This window comes from Sinohyriopsis cumingii, chromosome 1 (assembly GCF_028554795.1).
Source record: "Sinohyriopsis cumingii isolate HCF-2022 chromosome 1, ASM2855479v2, whole genome shotgun sequence".
Classification (NCBI taxonomy): Eukaryota; Metazoa; Mollusca; class Bivalvia; order Unionida; family Unionidae; genus Sinohyriopsis; species Sinohyriopsis cumingii.
Window position 1 is genome coordinate 149,944,415 of NC_142961.1, and position 18,045 is coordinate 149,962,459.

General features: G+C 36.2%; 1 protein-coding gene across 1 annotated transcript; it reads left to right on the forward strand.

The window, feature by feature from the left end:
• Positions 1–6,258: 6,258 nt before the first annotated feature.
• On the forward strand, positions 6,259–17,578 carry LOC149808139 (uncharacterized). The gene is made up of 6 exons (XM_089973726.1): positions 6,259–6,411; positions 7,526–7,591; positions 8,389–8,419; positions 9,558–9,701; positions 12,719–12,958; positions 17,014–17,578. The coding sequence occupies exons 2-6, from the start codon at positions 7,589–7,591 to the stop codon at positions 17,040–17,042; spliced, it is 447 nt and encodes a 148-aa protein (XP_089829852.1). The 5' UTR covers positions 6,259–6,411; positions 7,526–7,588; the 3' UTR covers positions 17,043–17,578.
• The last annotated feature ends 467 nt before the right edge of the window (positions 17,579–18,045 follow it).

Sequence of the window (18,045 nt, forward strand, 5' to 3'; positions counted from 1 at the left end):
GAGCAAGTATGTCGTAAAATGAAATTTCTTAGGTTTATGATGTGATGGGAATATGTTAAGTGGTTTAGAAAATGTATGCAAATGAAAAACTTTAAAGAAAACTTTAACAAGCTGTTGACGACGACACCATCTTTGTCGCAAAAGGCTGCTATGTCTCGCTCCCAACCAATGTGGCTCGACAAAAAAATTTGCTTAATAAAAACTTACCAGTGCAGCTTCTGATTGTTATGTCCCTGTTGTTATGTGGGTCGAACTGGCAACTAGATCTGTAGATCGGTTACTCCTGGTCCATGGAAAAAGATAATAGAAAATACCCTAATTCGTTCACTAGGTCTAAAATTTGATTGACATGTGATGCAGTAAAAGTTCACAAACCTCGATAATTAACTTATTTATATCTCCTATGACTTCTTTGAATGGTTTCATTTATTCACTTTCTAACATTCCTTATTTATATATCGTTCTGGCGATCTCAGTTCAACTATATTGGCAAAAATGGCATACACATTCTGTAAAACTTGTAGGTTTTTTTTTTTTTTTTTTTTTTTTTTTTTTGTTAATTTGTTTATTTATTTCTCCTAGCAGGCTGATTGGGAATTGGGGGTTGTTCGTCTTACCCAAATCTCACCAAAATCTCACACAAATCTCTCCAAAATCGGATACTCATCAGATATAGATATTTATTTATAACACATAAGAGAACATGCTTCAGCGTCAGGAGATTTAATGATTCCCTCCTTCTGAATCTTAAAGGCAGTCAGATATCTTTTTAGCTATCCGGCTTCGTACGTTTCTGTTTAAAACAAGGAAATATTTAATAAACGCGTAGGATTTGCGATACCAATATAATGAATTTACACATATAACCTAGGCTGACACCAAGACTTCCTAGAACATTTTTTTTAAATGAATTTTTTAAAAATTCTGGTTGATGCATTTCGTGTAAACCGCAATTATAACACAGAAATAATGTTTTGGTTAGGTCCTATTTTGTGATAAGTAGTTATACCTATCTGCAACATCGCAAATGCATTTCCACTTCCCTACCCCTACCGTTATTTTTAAGCACAGTCATCATTATTATTTTGTTTATGGAAAACACAGGTGTTGTAAAATAATTAGGACCGATACAATCAAGGCTTCAACAGTGTATAAACTATTTTGTGACGTGCTGCATTTACCACACGAAACTTCCTTAACACATCAATAATGACTCTAAAAGTTAACATTTAAAATAAGATGTCTTGCTAAATAGAAACATTTATAAATCTGTATGATTATCATATTACTAAGAAGTAAGATTTTTTCTTCTTCTTATTCTTATAGCCGTGAACAAATAATGAAAACAAAACCCAGGCAAAAATAGGTAATAACATAATCGCATTATGTTACAAATCATTTGAACGTGTTAAATTAATGAGAGTATACAAGGTTATGCTGGGCCCCAAGTGTCCGAGTGGTCTAAAGAGCTCACCGTTCCGGATCACTGCCATCTCACATCTGTCTGCGTGGGTTCGAGTCCAAGGCTCGGCTAGCGTGGGTACATGGGAAAGCCTGCCAGTAGCTTCTCGTGGGTCGGTGGTTTTTCCCTGGGTTTTCCAGGGTTCTTCCTCCACCAGTTATACTGGCCGCCATGTATAGCCTATCTTGTGCTGAAAAATGGCGTTAAACCCTAGAACAACAACAATGTATAGGCTACTCTCATTAATTTAACACATTCAAATGATTCCTAACATGATGCGATCATGTTATTACCTATTTTTGCCAGGGTACAAATAGTCTACATCGTGAAACGGTTCTCTGATGCATGGATGTTATTTAAGTATAACCTTTTGAGCCAATCACATTTCGCCATTGACGTGTGTGCTCCATAGTGTACACGTTTTTAAAATGAGAGTCGCTTGTATGCAATGTACGTGTAGTGAAGAAGACAGTGTCTAATTCTTTCATGGAACAGGACTCCTGAAGCTGAATCGAGCTAATGGTAAGTATAAACTTACTTTTGCAGCGACCACTGTTCTGTGATTAAAGAAGGGGTGTATCGTAGAGTTGCAAACATGGTATATGTAGCTCTTTTCACCGGTTGTCACCTGAGCGCGACGTTGTCCCGGCAGGCGAAAATCGCACGTTTTGGAGCCCTTAACTTCAGTTTGGTACAACGCAGAAAAGTCAATGATGGCTTGATGAATATAAAAATATCTCAGGAGTAAAACAAGCTGTAGAGTATGGTCTTGTGTCTTTAAAGACGGGAATACCAGAAGGAAATCGAGGATCATGGGTGGAACCAAGTATGTATTTGAAGTTACGTACCTTCTCTCTTATATAGTATGATAGAGAGGGTCATATGTCAGAACGGATCGTGAGGGTAATCTAAGGTATTTTTTTCACTCTGTGTGATTTTTTTCCCTTCAAATTTTTGTTGTGTTTTTTTGTTCTCGACATCAAGCTCGCGACAAGCACCTGTGATTATAGCAATGACCTATCTTTCTAGTATACGTCCCTGATGACATACACGTGCAAATCGAAAGACTACAATAGGTTGTTGTTGTTGTGGGCTTAACGCCATTTTGCAACATTTGATAGGTTATACATGGCTGTAAGTATATATGGTGGCGGACGAACCCGGAAGAGCCAACGACCCACGGGAAGCTGCAGGCAAGCTTTCTCACTTACCCACGATGAGCCGAAGAGACTCGCCACACTATGTGAACATCAAAGAGTGAGAGAGAGAGAGAGAGAGAGAGAGAGAGAGAGAGAGAGAGAGAGAGAGATTAATAACTTGGTGGATTGGAGAGTGTTGAACATTTAAAACCGGAGAATATGCTGAAACTACTTATGCACGGTGATGAGTGGTTTCTTCTCAAATCTTCACATGTAGAAAAATTCTTTTAAAAAATAAACAATACTCTGACAGAAAGAAACATCTATACTTTCGTATTATTCAAGAAACAGTGCGTTTCTGTCGAGACACTGCAGGTCGGATCTGTTGTTTAATCAAACATGATTAGAATGTGCATTGTACCTGATCCTCGACCTCAACGATGTAAGGAGAAAACTGAGGAGAAACCGGAGAGACCTTGAAGGAGTAGAAAAATGAGATTAACAACAGGATTAAGAAGATCTTAAAGAAAGCGAAGGAAAGCTGGTTAAAGTAACAATGTAAGGAATTGAGAAGAGTCGGGACCAGAATAACAATAAAAACGCATACCGGTTGGTAAAAGACCTGACAACAGAGAAAGAAGCGAGAAAAAACCACGATCCAGGACAAAGCTGGCAAGACTCTCAGAGAAGACCTAGAGATTCTTAACAAATGGACGGAATACTGTTCAGAGCTTAAGAAAACTTCTGAAGACAAACCGTACTAAACTTCTCACTGACCACTATAGAGGCTGACCACGATATCCTCAGGGAAAAGTAGATGCTGCAATAATGGCACTAAATAAAGGAAAGTCAGCTGGGGTAGATAATATACCAGCAGAACTTTTTCAAGCAGGAGGAAGCTTCGTGATAGGTTTCCTCACAACAATCTGCAACAAAATCTGGAAAACAGGAGAATGGCCCACCCCGTGGAGCCAGTCTCTTACCATCGTCCTTCGTAAGAAAAGGAATCTGCAGCTGTGCTAAAACTACCGAACAGCCTCATCAGTAACCCAAGAGAGGTTATGCTTAAGATCATCATCAACAGAATGAAACTCCAAGCAGAGTACATCATTGCTCAAGAACAGGCTGGTTTCAGGGCAGGACGTAGCACTATAAAACATATCTTCAACCTTAGAATCCTCTGTGAAAAATATCTGCAGCATCAACATAACCTCTATCATGTCTTCGTTGACTTCAACAAGGCTTTCGACAAGGTATGTATCCTTGTAGACCACCATGCGGATATACAACAAAAACGCAAAACTAATCAGCACCATAGAAAACCTGTATAACAAGGCGACTAGCGCAGTTCTTGTCAATGGCGATATAGGATATTGGTCCAGAACCACAGTAAGAGTCAGACAGGGGTGCCTCCAGTCACCCACTCTCTTCAACATATACCTGAAAAAGCCTAGGAAAACCAGGAGGGCAGTGTCAGTGTTGGAGGCAGAAAAATCACCAACATGCGCTTCGTTGATGATATCATTGATTTAGCAGGAGATGAGCAAGAACTTGAAATCTTAGTGAACGCCTCAACCACGCATCACTAAGTGCTGAAAAGACCAAGCTAATGAAAAACAATCCGAGTGGCATCCAAAAGGAAATAACAGTGAATAGACAGAAGCTGGGCACAGTGACAATTTTCAAGTACCTAGGCGATATTGCCTCTGATGGCGGCTCCAACTACGAGGTTCTTTTCAGGACTGCGCCAACAACAGCTGCACTGGCTAGGCTGAAGCCTATGTGGAAGGACAGCAACATTAAACTTGGTTCCAAGATCAGTCTCATGCGCTCCATATTCCCGTACGCATGTGAGACATGGACGCTGACAGCAGAACTAGAGAGAAGAATCCATGTCTTAGAAATGAGATGTTATTAAAGGATCTTGAACATCTCATACTTAGACCACGTTTCTAATGAAGTGTGCATTATAATCAAAAGTTAAATTGGATCATATGAAGATCTGATCAGCGCCGTAAAGAAACGCAAACTAAAATTGTATGGTCACGTCTCACGCTCATCTGGCCTGTCAAAGACAATCTTGCCGGGCACAGTTTGAGGAAAGAGAAAACGAAGTAGGCAGAAGAAGGTGGGAAGATAACATCAAAGAGTGGACAGGCATGGACTTTGCAAAGTCCCAAAAAAAGCAGTGTAGAACAGGGCAAAATGGAGAGATTGTCGCAAAGTCATCAGTGGCGCCCCTGCCAGCAGCCAGGTTATGGGAGAAGTGAAAAATGACCTGATCCGCGTCACTATTTTTATTCAGTTATATCTGCGTCTTCATTTGTCATAATGTGACATTAATCTATATTGCATCTTACTTCTTGTTAACATCCAACTTGCAGTTTTCGTTGTGCAAATTGTAACTTTCAGTTTGTCAACGCTTGACATGTGTAATATTTAACAATGTGTTACAAAATGAAATCTGTCAATTGCAAATAAAAAATTCGAGCTGGAAAGACAGTTAAGAATGTTACCTTGTGCAACATTAAAAATGCACATAGAATCACTCTCAGAATCTGACGACACGAACTTGCAATATTATAATATCATATCAAACAAACTCAGAAATTAATATTGGCAGATGTAAATATGCAATCTAAGATGAAAATGAAAAAGAGAACAAAACAAATTAGAATATTCAGCATAGAAGTAATAGAATAAAAAAATAGAATAATGCGAGATAGAATATGCAACATATAATATAGAAAACACATGCACATAATTAAAAACATGCAATTAAAATCTATGTCGATAATCCTCCTCGTGTGGGATTGAATTTTATGGGATTAACTTTCTAAAACTGGACAGTCCATATATTCTATGGCCACTTGAAAACTACACAAAAAGAATATTTCAGATAAAAATAAAAGGTAGCTTTCAACAATAATTTCAAACTGCTACGAAATAAGCATACACCTGTTCAGACTTAATATACCCGTTATAGCCGAAAGAAAATGACCATATTTTCATGTCCTCTAATCCAACCAGTTCTATATAAAATTATGTAACACACACACACACACACAGAGACACACACACACACACACACACACACACATACATACATATATATATATATATATATATATATATATATATATATATATATATATATATATATATATATATATATATATATATATACATTATACACATACATACCCTTTAATTTATTTATGACATAATAATTTTGTGAATTTTTCATCTAATATGACTAACTGAATAATATTCCTTTCTTAATATTTAAATACATTTTGTAAAAATTTTAAATGTGGTGTCTCAGATATGGCATCTTTGATATGTGTTTGGTGCAAAAACAAAACATTAAAAATAACAAAATAGTGATAAATTATAGGAAACACTGTGATTACTTTCCTTGAGTTGGAACTTACATTTAACTAAGTTTAACCTTTTGCAATCTGCAATGTCAATTATGCAGAAGCATCATGTTTTCTGTTTAGGCTTTGATATAGGGATTCAGATCTAATACTTGACACATCGGACAGTCAGTTTAAAGGAAGGTAACTTCAATATATCCATGAAACGCTTTAAAGCATTGCTTCCCTTGCAACATGAAAGTTGGAACCTCGCCTTTATAGAGCTATATACATGAACATTATTGTAAATGCATATCGGTTAGAGATGCAATATCGGACTTCAACCTTGACAGGACTGTAGTGATGGGAGTACCCCAGGTAAACAAACAGAAGGTCGTGTGAATCTCGTGAAGGACAGATCTTGGACACGTAAGGATCGACTCTTACACAGGTAAAAGTATCTAACGAAATAGTGTAGTTTTAGGTACACGCTCCATCAACAAGTACATATTTAAGAAAAGAAATGATTTGAATTGTCTATCGTCCTATGTGTGACTGCGTAACTTATTCAGATGATTTTCACCATGTACATGAGCAAATCCCATGTCTTATCACACGGATGCCCATATGTACGTCTTTTTTTTTTTAAATTTCTGTGAGGTATACCGAATCTAACAACACTTTTATAAGTATTTCTTGTTAACTGTCACATGATCACGTACAGAAAAAGGTAACTAGTTGAATATATATTCAGAAATGTATTAGGAAATTTGAAACTGTAGATAATTAAAACAACAAGGGAATAAATCAGGTAAGCAAACGACGTCTTCGCCCTAAATATTTTTTTTTAAATTTTCCTGCCCATAAACGTGAACCCCTATCCCAAGAGAGAGATAATGAGATGGGTGGGGTGGGAGACATCTTTCTAGTAATTATATTTTGAAGATACGTACTCTGTCATATGATATTATGCATTAGAGTACTAACGGGGAGGGGATAGGGGGTTGGGTGCGGACAGGGCTCTTACCCCAGAGGTCTTGGGGCGCCAAAAACACTTTGGGCCTTTGAGTATTATGTTAACATTTTCTTGTTATTTACTGCAAATAATTTGACGATTGTTTCATTCTACCATGTGCTAATCGAGAGTTGCGATAGCTCGGTTTGTAGAGCGTGGAACTCATAATCCAAGGGTCGCAGATTCTATACTCGCCTTGGCCAGCTCGAGTCGACTGCTTCATTCTTTCATTCCCTCAAACAAAAATATACTCAAATTGATGTTAAAAACTAATCAACAGCAATAATGTTTATACACTATTATCAGCGTATCATATATTTTGCTTCTTCTTGTACATACGAAGTTGTATTGTCAGGGTGAGATATTAGCAGTATTAGGTGGCAGTAATTGGAAATTTGACTCTAAATAACCAGTCCCTTGATCAATCATTGATATTTACCATAAAGTAATGAAAAGTAACATTCCATCTTACAATGCAATACCAAGTAGTTGTGGCAGTTTTGTTTCTTGTTCTCAATTTTGTTTCTTGTTCCCAATTTTGTTTCTTCAGCTGATTCCCTCATCAAAATAATCAACAGCAAACTGAACAAGGATCTACGACGAGATCGTCAGTATGGTAAGTTGTAATATTAGTATATGTAAATATAGAATTTGATGCAATTGTAATGGTAGGCGCTGCGGCAGCGAAATCAGCTGTAGAAGTATGGTTAGTATTACACAACGTTAGTGATGGTAGTTTTACATGTTCCAGTATCGTCGACTGCAGCAGGAAACGTTTTTTGTTGCTGTTGTTGTTGCAATAACAGTAAATCTGATAGCAGCAGCAAAGCAGCAGTGGCAACAAAAACGTAGAGGAGTGCTTATGCACTCTATATTTTCCTCAATCCAAATCATACATACATACATACATACATACATACATACATACATACATACATACATAGACAGAGTAGATGACCCACATAGGAATTTGTGGAACATTCCTAATGCCAAATAGAGATCAGTTGTAATAATATACTGTTCAGCTTGTATTAGGAGAACACATCAAGATATGCATTTCTTGGTTGATTTAAAAGCTAACCTTAAAACAAGAGGCGCAAGACATCTCACCTGTGTAGTTGATAAACGAACAGACGACGCATGACGTAAGCAGGGTTGTGTAATAATCTCACTTGATCTTTTAACTGGTGAACAACCAACCCAGACATTTTAATTTTTTTTAAAAACGGGGATCGATTGTATACACAGACGCAGAGAGAGAGAGAGAGAGATGAGGAGTAGTTTTGGGGAAATTATATTCCCAAAGGATACGCACCTTTTTGGAATTTTATATGGACGGTGACTGATAATACACATACAATTAATGCCCGTTTTTGTTTGAAAAAAATATATAGTAATGTTGCATATTTTCAGAGCCAGAAGCTCACGGAGGAACAGATGAAAGGTACCGCTTGTTGCTGATCTTTCCTCATCCTATGTCCGTTGAAAGGATTGCACGTGTTTAGGACGCATTTTTTGAATTTTGCTTCATTCTTACTTGACCATTTTCGCGATAATCAGAAATAAAGTTAATATAAGACTGATACAACATATGTAAAACAACAAACTACACCGTATACCAACAAGAAAATAAATGCGGCACTGTGTATGGACCTGGTAAATTTCTCGCATCTTTGATTTTTGGTGCATATTGCAATAAAACCTCTGCATTCAAGAAATCTGCAGTGTCTATGCAGATGTCCGTCATTTAGTTTAATGTCTATATGCGTTGTAGTTGTTGTTTTACATGTGTTGTTTCACATTCTTATTTCTTAGCGCTAAGCTGTGTTACCTGGCTTGGCAAGTGCTATTTTTTACGTATGCAGTATACTAATATATGACTTTAAATTGCTGCTTCGTTCTTTCAGCCTTTATTTAGTTTATATTTCATTTCAGTAACTATTTGATTTAGAAGTGAAGTAATTGATTGAATAAATATCATACACGGTTTTCTATTAAGCACTCGAGAGAGATTCAGAACTCTCAGACCAGAACTCTTCGATAAATGCTTGCACCCAGCATATACATGACCTAGATATTTCTTGGTTAGGAAAAAAGCTTGTATTTCTTGCAGATTTATGGATAATTTATGAGTAATTGTGAAACGTTATTGTAACAGTGTTTCGAAAAATGCCTAATTTGTTTGGATTTATCAATGTCTGGTACTGCATGACGGTGTATCAATCTGATTTGCTTTAAAATGAAAAGTCAACATCAACAGTATGTTAAACAGCACCCATATCGTGTCGATAATACGATATAAAAATCGCCATGGGTTTATTACGTAGACACACTCTTGCTGGTTAAAGGTGTACGCAAGAACAGATATCATGCAGACTTTAATATACATTCACTGTACCAAGGTGTTGAACAGAACGGCCTGAGCACAAAAATATATCAAATTCCGAATCTAATTATAATAGTTATCATTGTTGCATCGCTTTTGTTCGTCCGTTTCAATAACTTTTTTTACCCAACAACGTAAGAGATCTTCAAACATTTAGGCGAAAACTATTGTAATCACATTTAATTTGTCTTTTCAGAAGTTCGGGATGCTTTCAGCCTGTTTGACAGAGACGGCAGTGGAAGGATAAGGACACGTGACATGGGTACCGTGATTCGATCATTGGGTCAGAATCCTTCTGAGGAGGAGATTCAGGAGTACATGAAAGAAGTAGACAAAAATGGTAAACCCTTTAATAAATGCACCTTTTCCATCTTGACTCAATTCTTATTAGAAAAATTATACTACACAGCAGCTGTACCACGATATGTCGACGAGACTCTCGCTAATCTCTATCGCATATATGTCTGTAGAATCTGTGATTTTCTTTTAAATCTAACACACTTAATCGGGAAGCTCTTGTGAAAATGTTTCCAAACTTTCTTGAAATTGTGCAACAAAGTTCTAGTTAAAGCGAAATGAAGAGTCAGGTTATACAGTGAACCCACTTATGTGTCAGAACATTTTCTCAATTTCATGCGATTAGTAGACCTTACACTGCATCAAACATTTAGTTACGATGGCTCCAAATATATATATATATATATATGTAACTGATGTATATCTATCTCACGGTTTCAAATCTTACTAAAGCATAGCGCGTTGTAACTTGTATACAACCGCAAGATTGATGATCTTTTAAGTTTTGCATAAGGAGAATTGTGAATGCAGGCGAAACAGCGTGCTGTCCACTCAAGACGGACATTCCTCTTTTGACGTAAAATGTTTGTTTTGTTTTTAATTAAAAAAAAGATTGAATACGTGTTTGGACACATTAATGACTTTTTATATATATATATATTATTTTATCCCTGAAGGATGTGTCTTAATGAAGATTTGACGCAGCTATTTCTAATGTGATTGAATAAGTATGGCAAGCAAGAGGCCCGTATTTATAGCACGTGACGTTTATGCACATTCTGACACTTCGTAGTTTTCTCTGTTACGATAAAAAGCGGCAGCATATCTTCATATTTAGATTTTTCTGTAGATCACTAGAGATGTGTTATGCAAGGGTAGAATCACATTCTTTGAATTTTGAAACTTGACATATAAAACAAGAACTGTCAGAAGTCAGCATAGTTGGCCTGTACACCATTGCCTATTAATACAGTTTAATGAAATCCTAGCTTGAAATACAATTACTTTTTGACTATGTTCATAATAAGGTGTCAGTATCGTAAATCCACACTGACAGCATATCTCTTTTTTGGGACATACTTAGCAAGACATTTTGTATTGGAATTTCATCAAATAACTGTAACAGGATATATAGAATCTATGTTGGGGTTTGAACCGAGACAGGGAAATCCCAGTCAAGGGGTTACATTATTTGCCTCGTGGGGAGACATAATATAACCCGGCGATTGGGATTTCCTTGTCTCGGTCCAAACCCCAACGTAGATTATTTTTCTTGCCCAATATATTCCTTTAAAGTAAAAAGAACTCTTCACTAGTGATATATAGTTCACGTCCGAATGTTTATATTCGGCTAATTAATACAAATATGTTAATGAGGGCTGTGGTGTGACCGTTGCATCCAAAGTACACAGTTATACGCGTGAGCAAAGAAAAATGGCTACATAAAACGGCTCATAGTAATGAGATATTATCACATTTAATATATGGATGTTATATGAAACTGACAATAAATAATTAATATTTATGACAAGAAAATGTTTAACTTTCATCAGTTCCAATTTTGAAAAGTTATATTGTACACACACACACACACACACATACACACACACACACCTTTATTAAAGATCGGGGTTGACTGGGGTGGGGTGGGGTGGGGTGGAAAAAGAAAAACAAACATGTAAATAAGAAGAAAAACTAGAAAGACTCACCTATATCCCCTGCCAAAATATTTGCTAGATTTGTTAAAGATGTCACAAGTTTTTATGTAGAAAGGAAATTACACGCATCGAGAGGTTTGCTTCAGAAATGAGCATATGAATGGGAGATGGATTATGAACAGTCAAATAATGGACAAAACATTAGATTCTCAAACTAAAGAATTGCAAATAAAGTATGGAGACTCGTCTAAACAACTAGTCTAATAATAGTATGAAAACGCACATCTATACCACTAGTCAAATATGGGTATCAAAAGGCACCTCTATACCACTAGTCGAATATGGGTGTCAAAAGGGACCTCTATACCAATAGTCGAATATGGGTATCAAAAGGCACCTCTATACCACTAGTCGAATATGGGTATCAAAATGCACCTCTATACCACTAGTCGAATATGGGTATCAAAATGCACCTCTATACCACTAGTCGAATATGGGTATCAAAATGCACCTCTATACCACTAGTCGAATATGGGTATCAAAAGGCATCTCTATGAAACTTGGTACACGTGTCAGAGTATAGTAGCCTAGATGTCCCTTTTGCTTTTCACAGTTATTCACTTTTACTAGTTTAACGTTTTCATTTGCTTAAATGTTCATCCGTCCACCATTCACACTTTCGTTTCCAGATCATATCTTCAAAACCCTTCAAGATATTTCTATTAAATTTGATAGACATATTAGACTAGTAGTGTAGAGGTGCCATTTGATAGACATATTAGACTAGTAGTGTAGAGGTGCCATTTTATAGACATATTAGACTAGTAGTGTAGAGGTGCCATTTGATAGACATATTAGACTAGTAGTGTAGAGGTACCATTTGATAGACATATTAGACTAGTAGTGTAGAGGTGCCATTTTATAGACATATTAGACTAGTAGTGTAGAGGTGCCATTTTATAGACATATTAGACTAGTAGTGTAGAGGTGCCATTTGATAGACATATTAGACTAGTGGTATATAGGTATCCTAAATGGTTTTGGAATTTTGCCATCGAAATAAAAGTGTGGATAATTTGCATGTATAGATGGAGAGGAAACTGTACATACAAAGCATTGAAAATGAATGTGTGCTCCAAGTTTCAAAGGCATGCCTTGAACCGTATGAGAGTTTTCCTACAGCAACAAAAATGTGTATGAATAGGTAAACAGACATATATATTCATACGGGGGAATCAATACGTAATTCCAATATTTTTCAAAATTGATTAAGTAATAATTATTATTGTGCAAAATGTGTTTTTATATGTGTGTGCTTACTTTTTTCATCTAAGTTTGATCCACGATTAGGAAATTAATTACAATTACATTCGGTTTAAAGTGGAAATGTCTTTTATTCAAGGCACTGGTTTCGTGACATTGAAGGACTTTCTTGCGCTAGTGGATTGCCATTGGGTAGAGGTAAAAGCAGACGAGATAGTTGATGCCTTTCGGGTGTTCGACAAAGAAGGAGGCGGGTATGTGAACGCGCAGGAACTCCGGCATGTGCTGACCACCCTGGGGGAGAAACTGACAGAAGAGGAGATAAATGAAATGATAAAAGAAGCAGACCCTGACGGAGATGGACAGTTCAACTATGAACGTGCGTAAAAGTGGACACATATCATCCACAGTTTGAGATTGAAACTCCATATATCATCTCAAGTTTGATTATGAAACACTACATATCATCAAATATCTCAGCATGAAACTCCACATATCATTCAAACTCTGAGAATGATACATCACATATCATTTAAAGTCTGAACATGAAACTCCACATGTCATTGAAACTCTGAGAATGAAATGTCATGTATCATTCAAAATCTGAGTATGAAACTCTACATATCATTCAAAGTCTGAGCATTAAACTCTACATATCATTCAAAGTCTGAGCATGAAACTCTACATATCATTCAAAGTCTGAGCATGAAATCCACATATCATTCAAAGTCTGAGCATGAATCTCTACATATAATTTAAAGTCTGAGCATGAAACTCTACATATCATTCAAAGTCTGAGCATGAAATTCTAAATATCATCCAAAGTCTTAGCATGAAATCCACATATCATTCAAAGTCTGAGCATGAATCTATACATATAATTCAAAGTCTGAGCATGAAACTCTACATATCATTCAAAGTCTGAGCATGAAATTCCAAATATCATTCAAAGTCTGAGCATGAAATTCCACATATCATCCAAAGTCTGAGCATGAAACTCCATATATCATCCAATGAGCATGAAACTCCACATATCATCCAAAGTCTGAGCATGAAACTCCATATATCATCCAATGAGCATGAAACTCCACATATCATCAAAAGTCTGAGCATGAAACTCCATATATCATCCAATAAGCATGAAACTCCACATATCATCAAAAGTCTGAGCAAGAACCGTAAACTTAATTTGATATTTTGTAACTTTCAGCTCAACTTTATCTTTAACATGATAGACAGAGAACTCATATTTCTCTCATTGGTCATTAAATCTTAATGATACAGCCACACTTCACTTAACATTAATGCAGAAATTGTATTCCCCTTTGTCTTGCTAGATTTTTATGGTATTGTTGCAATTTACATTTGAGAAAGAGAACATTCATTTCTCTCATTATTTTCTAGATCCTAGTGGTGTAGTTACTCTTCAGTTAACATTAGACAGAAAACATTAACTTCTGTCTTTGCTTGCTAGATCTTAATGACCTTGCCATATTTCAGTTACCATTAGAGACAAAACGTTTATTCTTCTCTTTGCTTACTATATCTCAATGGCACAGCTACACTACAGTTAACATTAGAGACAAAGAACTTATGCTCTCCTCTGCTTGCTATATATTAATGGTATATATTTAACATGCGAGACAGAGAAAGTTTATTCTTTATATGATTTCTGGATCTTAACATAGCTATACTTAGTTAACATTAGAGACATAACGTTTATTCTTCTCTTTGCTTACTATATCTCAATGGCATAGCTACACTACAGTTAACATTAGAGACTGAGAACTTTTATTTCTCTTTTTTGTTTGCTTGATCTTAATGTCGTAGCTACACTTGTGTTGACATTAAAGACAGAAAACTTTCATTTCTTTCTTTGCTTGCTAGATCTTAATGGCATAACTACACTTCAGTTAACATTAGAGAATAAGAACTTGTATTCTTCTCTGCTAGCCATTTGTTAATGACATAGCTACACTTAGTTAACCTCGCAGTCAGAACTTTTATTTCTGCATTTGCTTTCTGGATCTTAAGAGTGTAGCTATACTTAAGTTAACATCAGAGGCTGAGCACTTTTATTTCTCTCTTTGCTTGCTTGATCTCAATGATGTAATTACACTTCAGTTAACGTTAGCTACAAATAACTTTTATTTCTCTCTTTGCTTGCTTGACATTAATGACACGACAGTTAGAGACATAGAACTTTTACTTTTCATTGCTTCCTGGAGCCTATTTCATAACTACACTTAATTTAACATTCGAGAAAGAGAACCCCCATTATTCTCAGACAGCTGTGTGTAATGTCATCGTTACACTTCAGTTAACATTAAAGACAGATGACTTGTATTCTTCTTTGCTTGCTAGATCCCACTGGCATAGCTAGACTTTGCTTGACATTAGAGACAGGTAACTTTTGTTCCTAATCGAGATATGTTCTAAAAAGACTGTGTCGTAATTGAGATATATTCTGACAAGATTGTGTCCTATGTGAGAGATGTTCTAACAAGGCCGTGTCCTAACTGAGAGATGATCAAACAAAGCCTTGTCCTAACTGAGATATGCTCTAACAAGGCTGTCTCCTAATTTAGACATGTTCTAATCAGGCTGTGTCTTAATAGTGAAGTAAAACACAACAAGCAGATTCCAGACATTGATATCCTCTGCCTCTCATTGGTTTCATCTTCAAACAGACTTTCAAACATGGTTAATATCCAATGATAATTAAGGGATATATTTTATGCAAACAAAGATGGGTGGGTCTAACAATCAAGGGCTCTACGGCTGCTAAATGATTCAGAAAGATGACAGTCCAACTTGCCAATGTATTGCAAAAATCAAGCTACATGCCATATTTGGTTGAAATCCAATAAGGGAATGAAGGGAGTTAGTGTACGGAAATGAAAGTGGGCGGGTTTCATAGCTAGGCGCTGTTAACTAATCTAAATGGTACCACTGAATGCTGACAATCAAATTTAACCAAAATCACACACCAATGATAATCCGTATAGTTATTACAGGAGTTATTATGCGGAAACAATTGCCAGTAGGTCCGACAGTCTCTGGGACCATGACGCCGTTTGATGATAACACTGAATGTTGATAAGCAAACTCAGCACAAAGTCTAGTCAATACCGAAATGTGTACTAATTTTGTTGTTGAAATAGTCAAGCATTTTATTGTGTGAAGAAGAAAGTGGGAACATCTGACAATTTTGGATTATAAATCTGCTAAGCAATGACGTAGATGGGTGACAATCAAACTCAGCCAAGTTTTCATTAGGATGGAACTGCATATCAAAATTTTGCATGAAATCCAATAGCATATTCATTAATGGGATTACTATGCAGAAACAAAAATGGCTGTATCTGATAATCTATGGGACTCCATACCTCCGTGAAGAGACAATGCTGAATATTGACAATTGAATTTAGCCATGGTCCCATCAATATCAAGCTGTATACATAATTCGGTTCAAAGCTTGTAATAATTAATTGAGATATTACGTTCAAAATGAAATGGGGTGGAGTGGAGTGCAGAAATCAGGGGCTGTAACTCTGTGGAACAATAACATGGAGTGCTGACAATCAGGCTAATCCAAGGTCTCGTCAGTATCTAGCCAAATACAAAATTTCGTTGAAATCCACTTGTAGTTAAGGGAGTTGCTCTTCGGAAACGAAAGAAGGGATGGACAGATGGAAGGACATTAAAATAGATGGATGGAAATTCGGGTCCAATATAAGCTTCCATCCCTTCCCCCGTTTTGGTTCCCCTTCCCCCTCGTTTGTGAAAAGCATGGGATATATATAATATACGGTATGATGTGAAATCACATTATAATCGGTTCTCAAGAGTAAAACTAGACATAAAGTGAAATAAATTAACAATTATAAAATAAAATGTCACAATTTTAGCAGCGTCTATAGCCATAATTGCATTATAAGATGGAGTGGCAGTATAATGATGGTGTTGTATAACGAGGATGCACTTATACTATGTTTTATTTTGAGGTAATTTTAGTGCATTTTATCATAATGTAACTTAATTAACTGATGAGGGGTTTTCTTTTCAATGGGTCACTCGCTATCGATCTGTGCATGCCAATTTTGATAATGTTAGTATTACAATGTGTGTGTGTGTGTGTGTGGTTTGGATTTTTAGCGTAGCTTCAACCCAGTCACGTTATCCTGATACTGACCTCATAATGATGAGCGCCAAGGGAGGCAGCTGCTAGTACCATTTTTGTTAGTCTTTGGTATGACTCGTTCGGGATTCGAACCCACGACCGTCTAACCACTGAGACCACGGGAGCGGTAGCAAGATTAGTTATTAAAATTGACTATTATGCTGAAAGTTGAACAATTTTGAATTAGTTTGTATTACTCATAGAGATAAAATGTCAAGATAAAATTTTTATTTACGTATCTTCTTTTCCAGAATTTACAAGCATTCTACTGACGAAATGAACTGTCACTTACATATACCAGAAATACTCTACACATAGAAAAAGGAAATGAAGATTAGTTTATTTATGGGCTTCGTGAATGCTTCACACGAAAAATATAAAAAATATAATTTGGAACATTTGCTTCTGATTCGTGACAGGAAACCACTTCACTGCATATGTGTTTAGCATAATTTTAAAATGAAACTAAATGTTTTTGATTCTCATTTGTTTATAGTGGATTTTCCCCAATGATGTATTGGGTCAGTGTGACATTCACGCATCAGCTGTGTGATCAAACGGAGTTTATTATTTCATGAATTTATGCACGCTAAATGTCGATGAAAACTGAAAGGAAATTTTAAAAAATCGCAGATGGAATGTTGAACTCTTTAAAAGTTATTACTTTTTTTTTTCTTCTGTCTGGCACATACATATGAATGTATTGCATTCCGACTTGCTGAATTGATTAGAATCGTCTAGAATGTTCATGTGGTATAGTTCTTAGTGCTTTAATGTTTCATGCCCAGTGTTTAAATAAAACGATAAATAACTGTATGCAAACAATCGCCTTTTAACTGCAGTGTAGAGCATCCATAACAAGAACTTAAAGCTTAAATTTAGTATGCTATATCACTGTTACAGACGACTTTTATGGCAGAGCTGTATTTAATTAAACAAACAAATTCCAGGAACGAATGTCCTCCACTTTTCACTGGAAGTAGAAACGTGTAAGTTACAGCGCAATGAGCAAGGTGATAATGGTGATACAGGATATGAGTAAATGTACATTTGTAAAGAAAGACACTCCTGTTGATGTAGAACAGTTACAATCAAACCGGGGCAAGGTCTCATCGATACAGCGGTTTTAGGGCTGTGCGGCCCCGGTACGAATTGAGACCAATGAGCCCCCCACCCCCCAATCTAATTTCTGTATCACTGAAGAAATTCTGTGAACTATTCATAGAAAAATACAGGCTTATTTTCAAAATCAAATTTATTTAGTTTTTAAATAATCTGCTTTA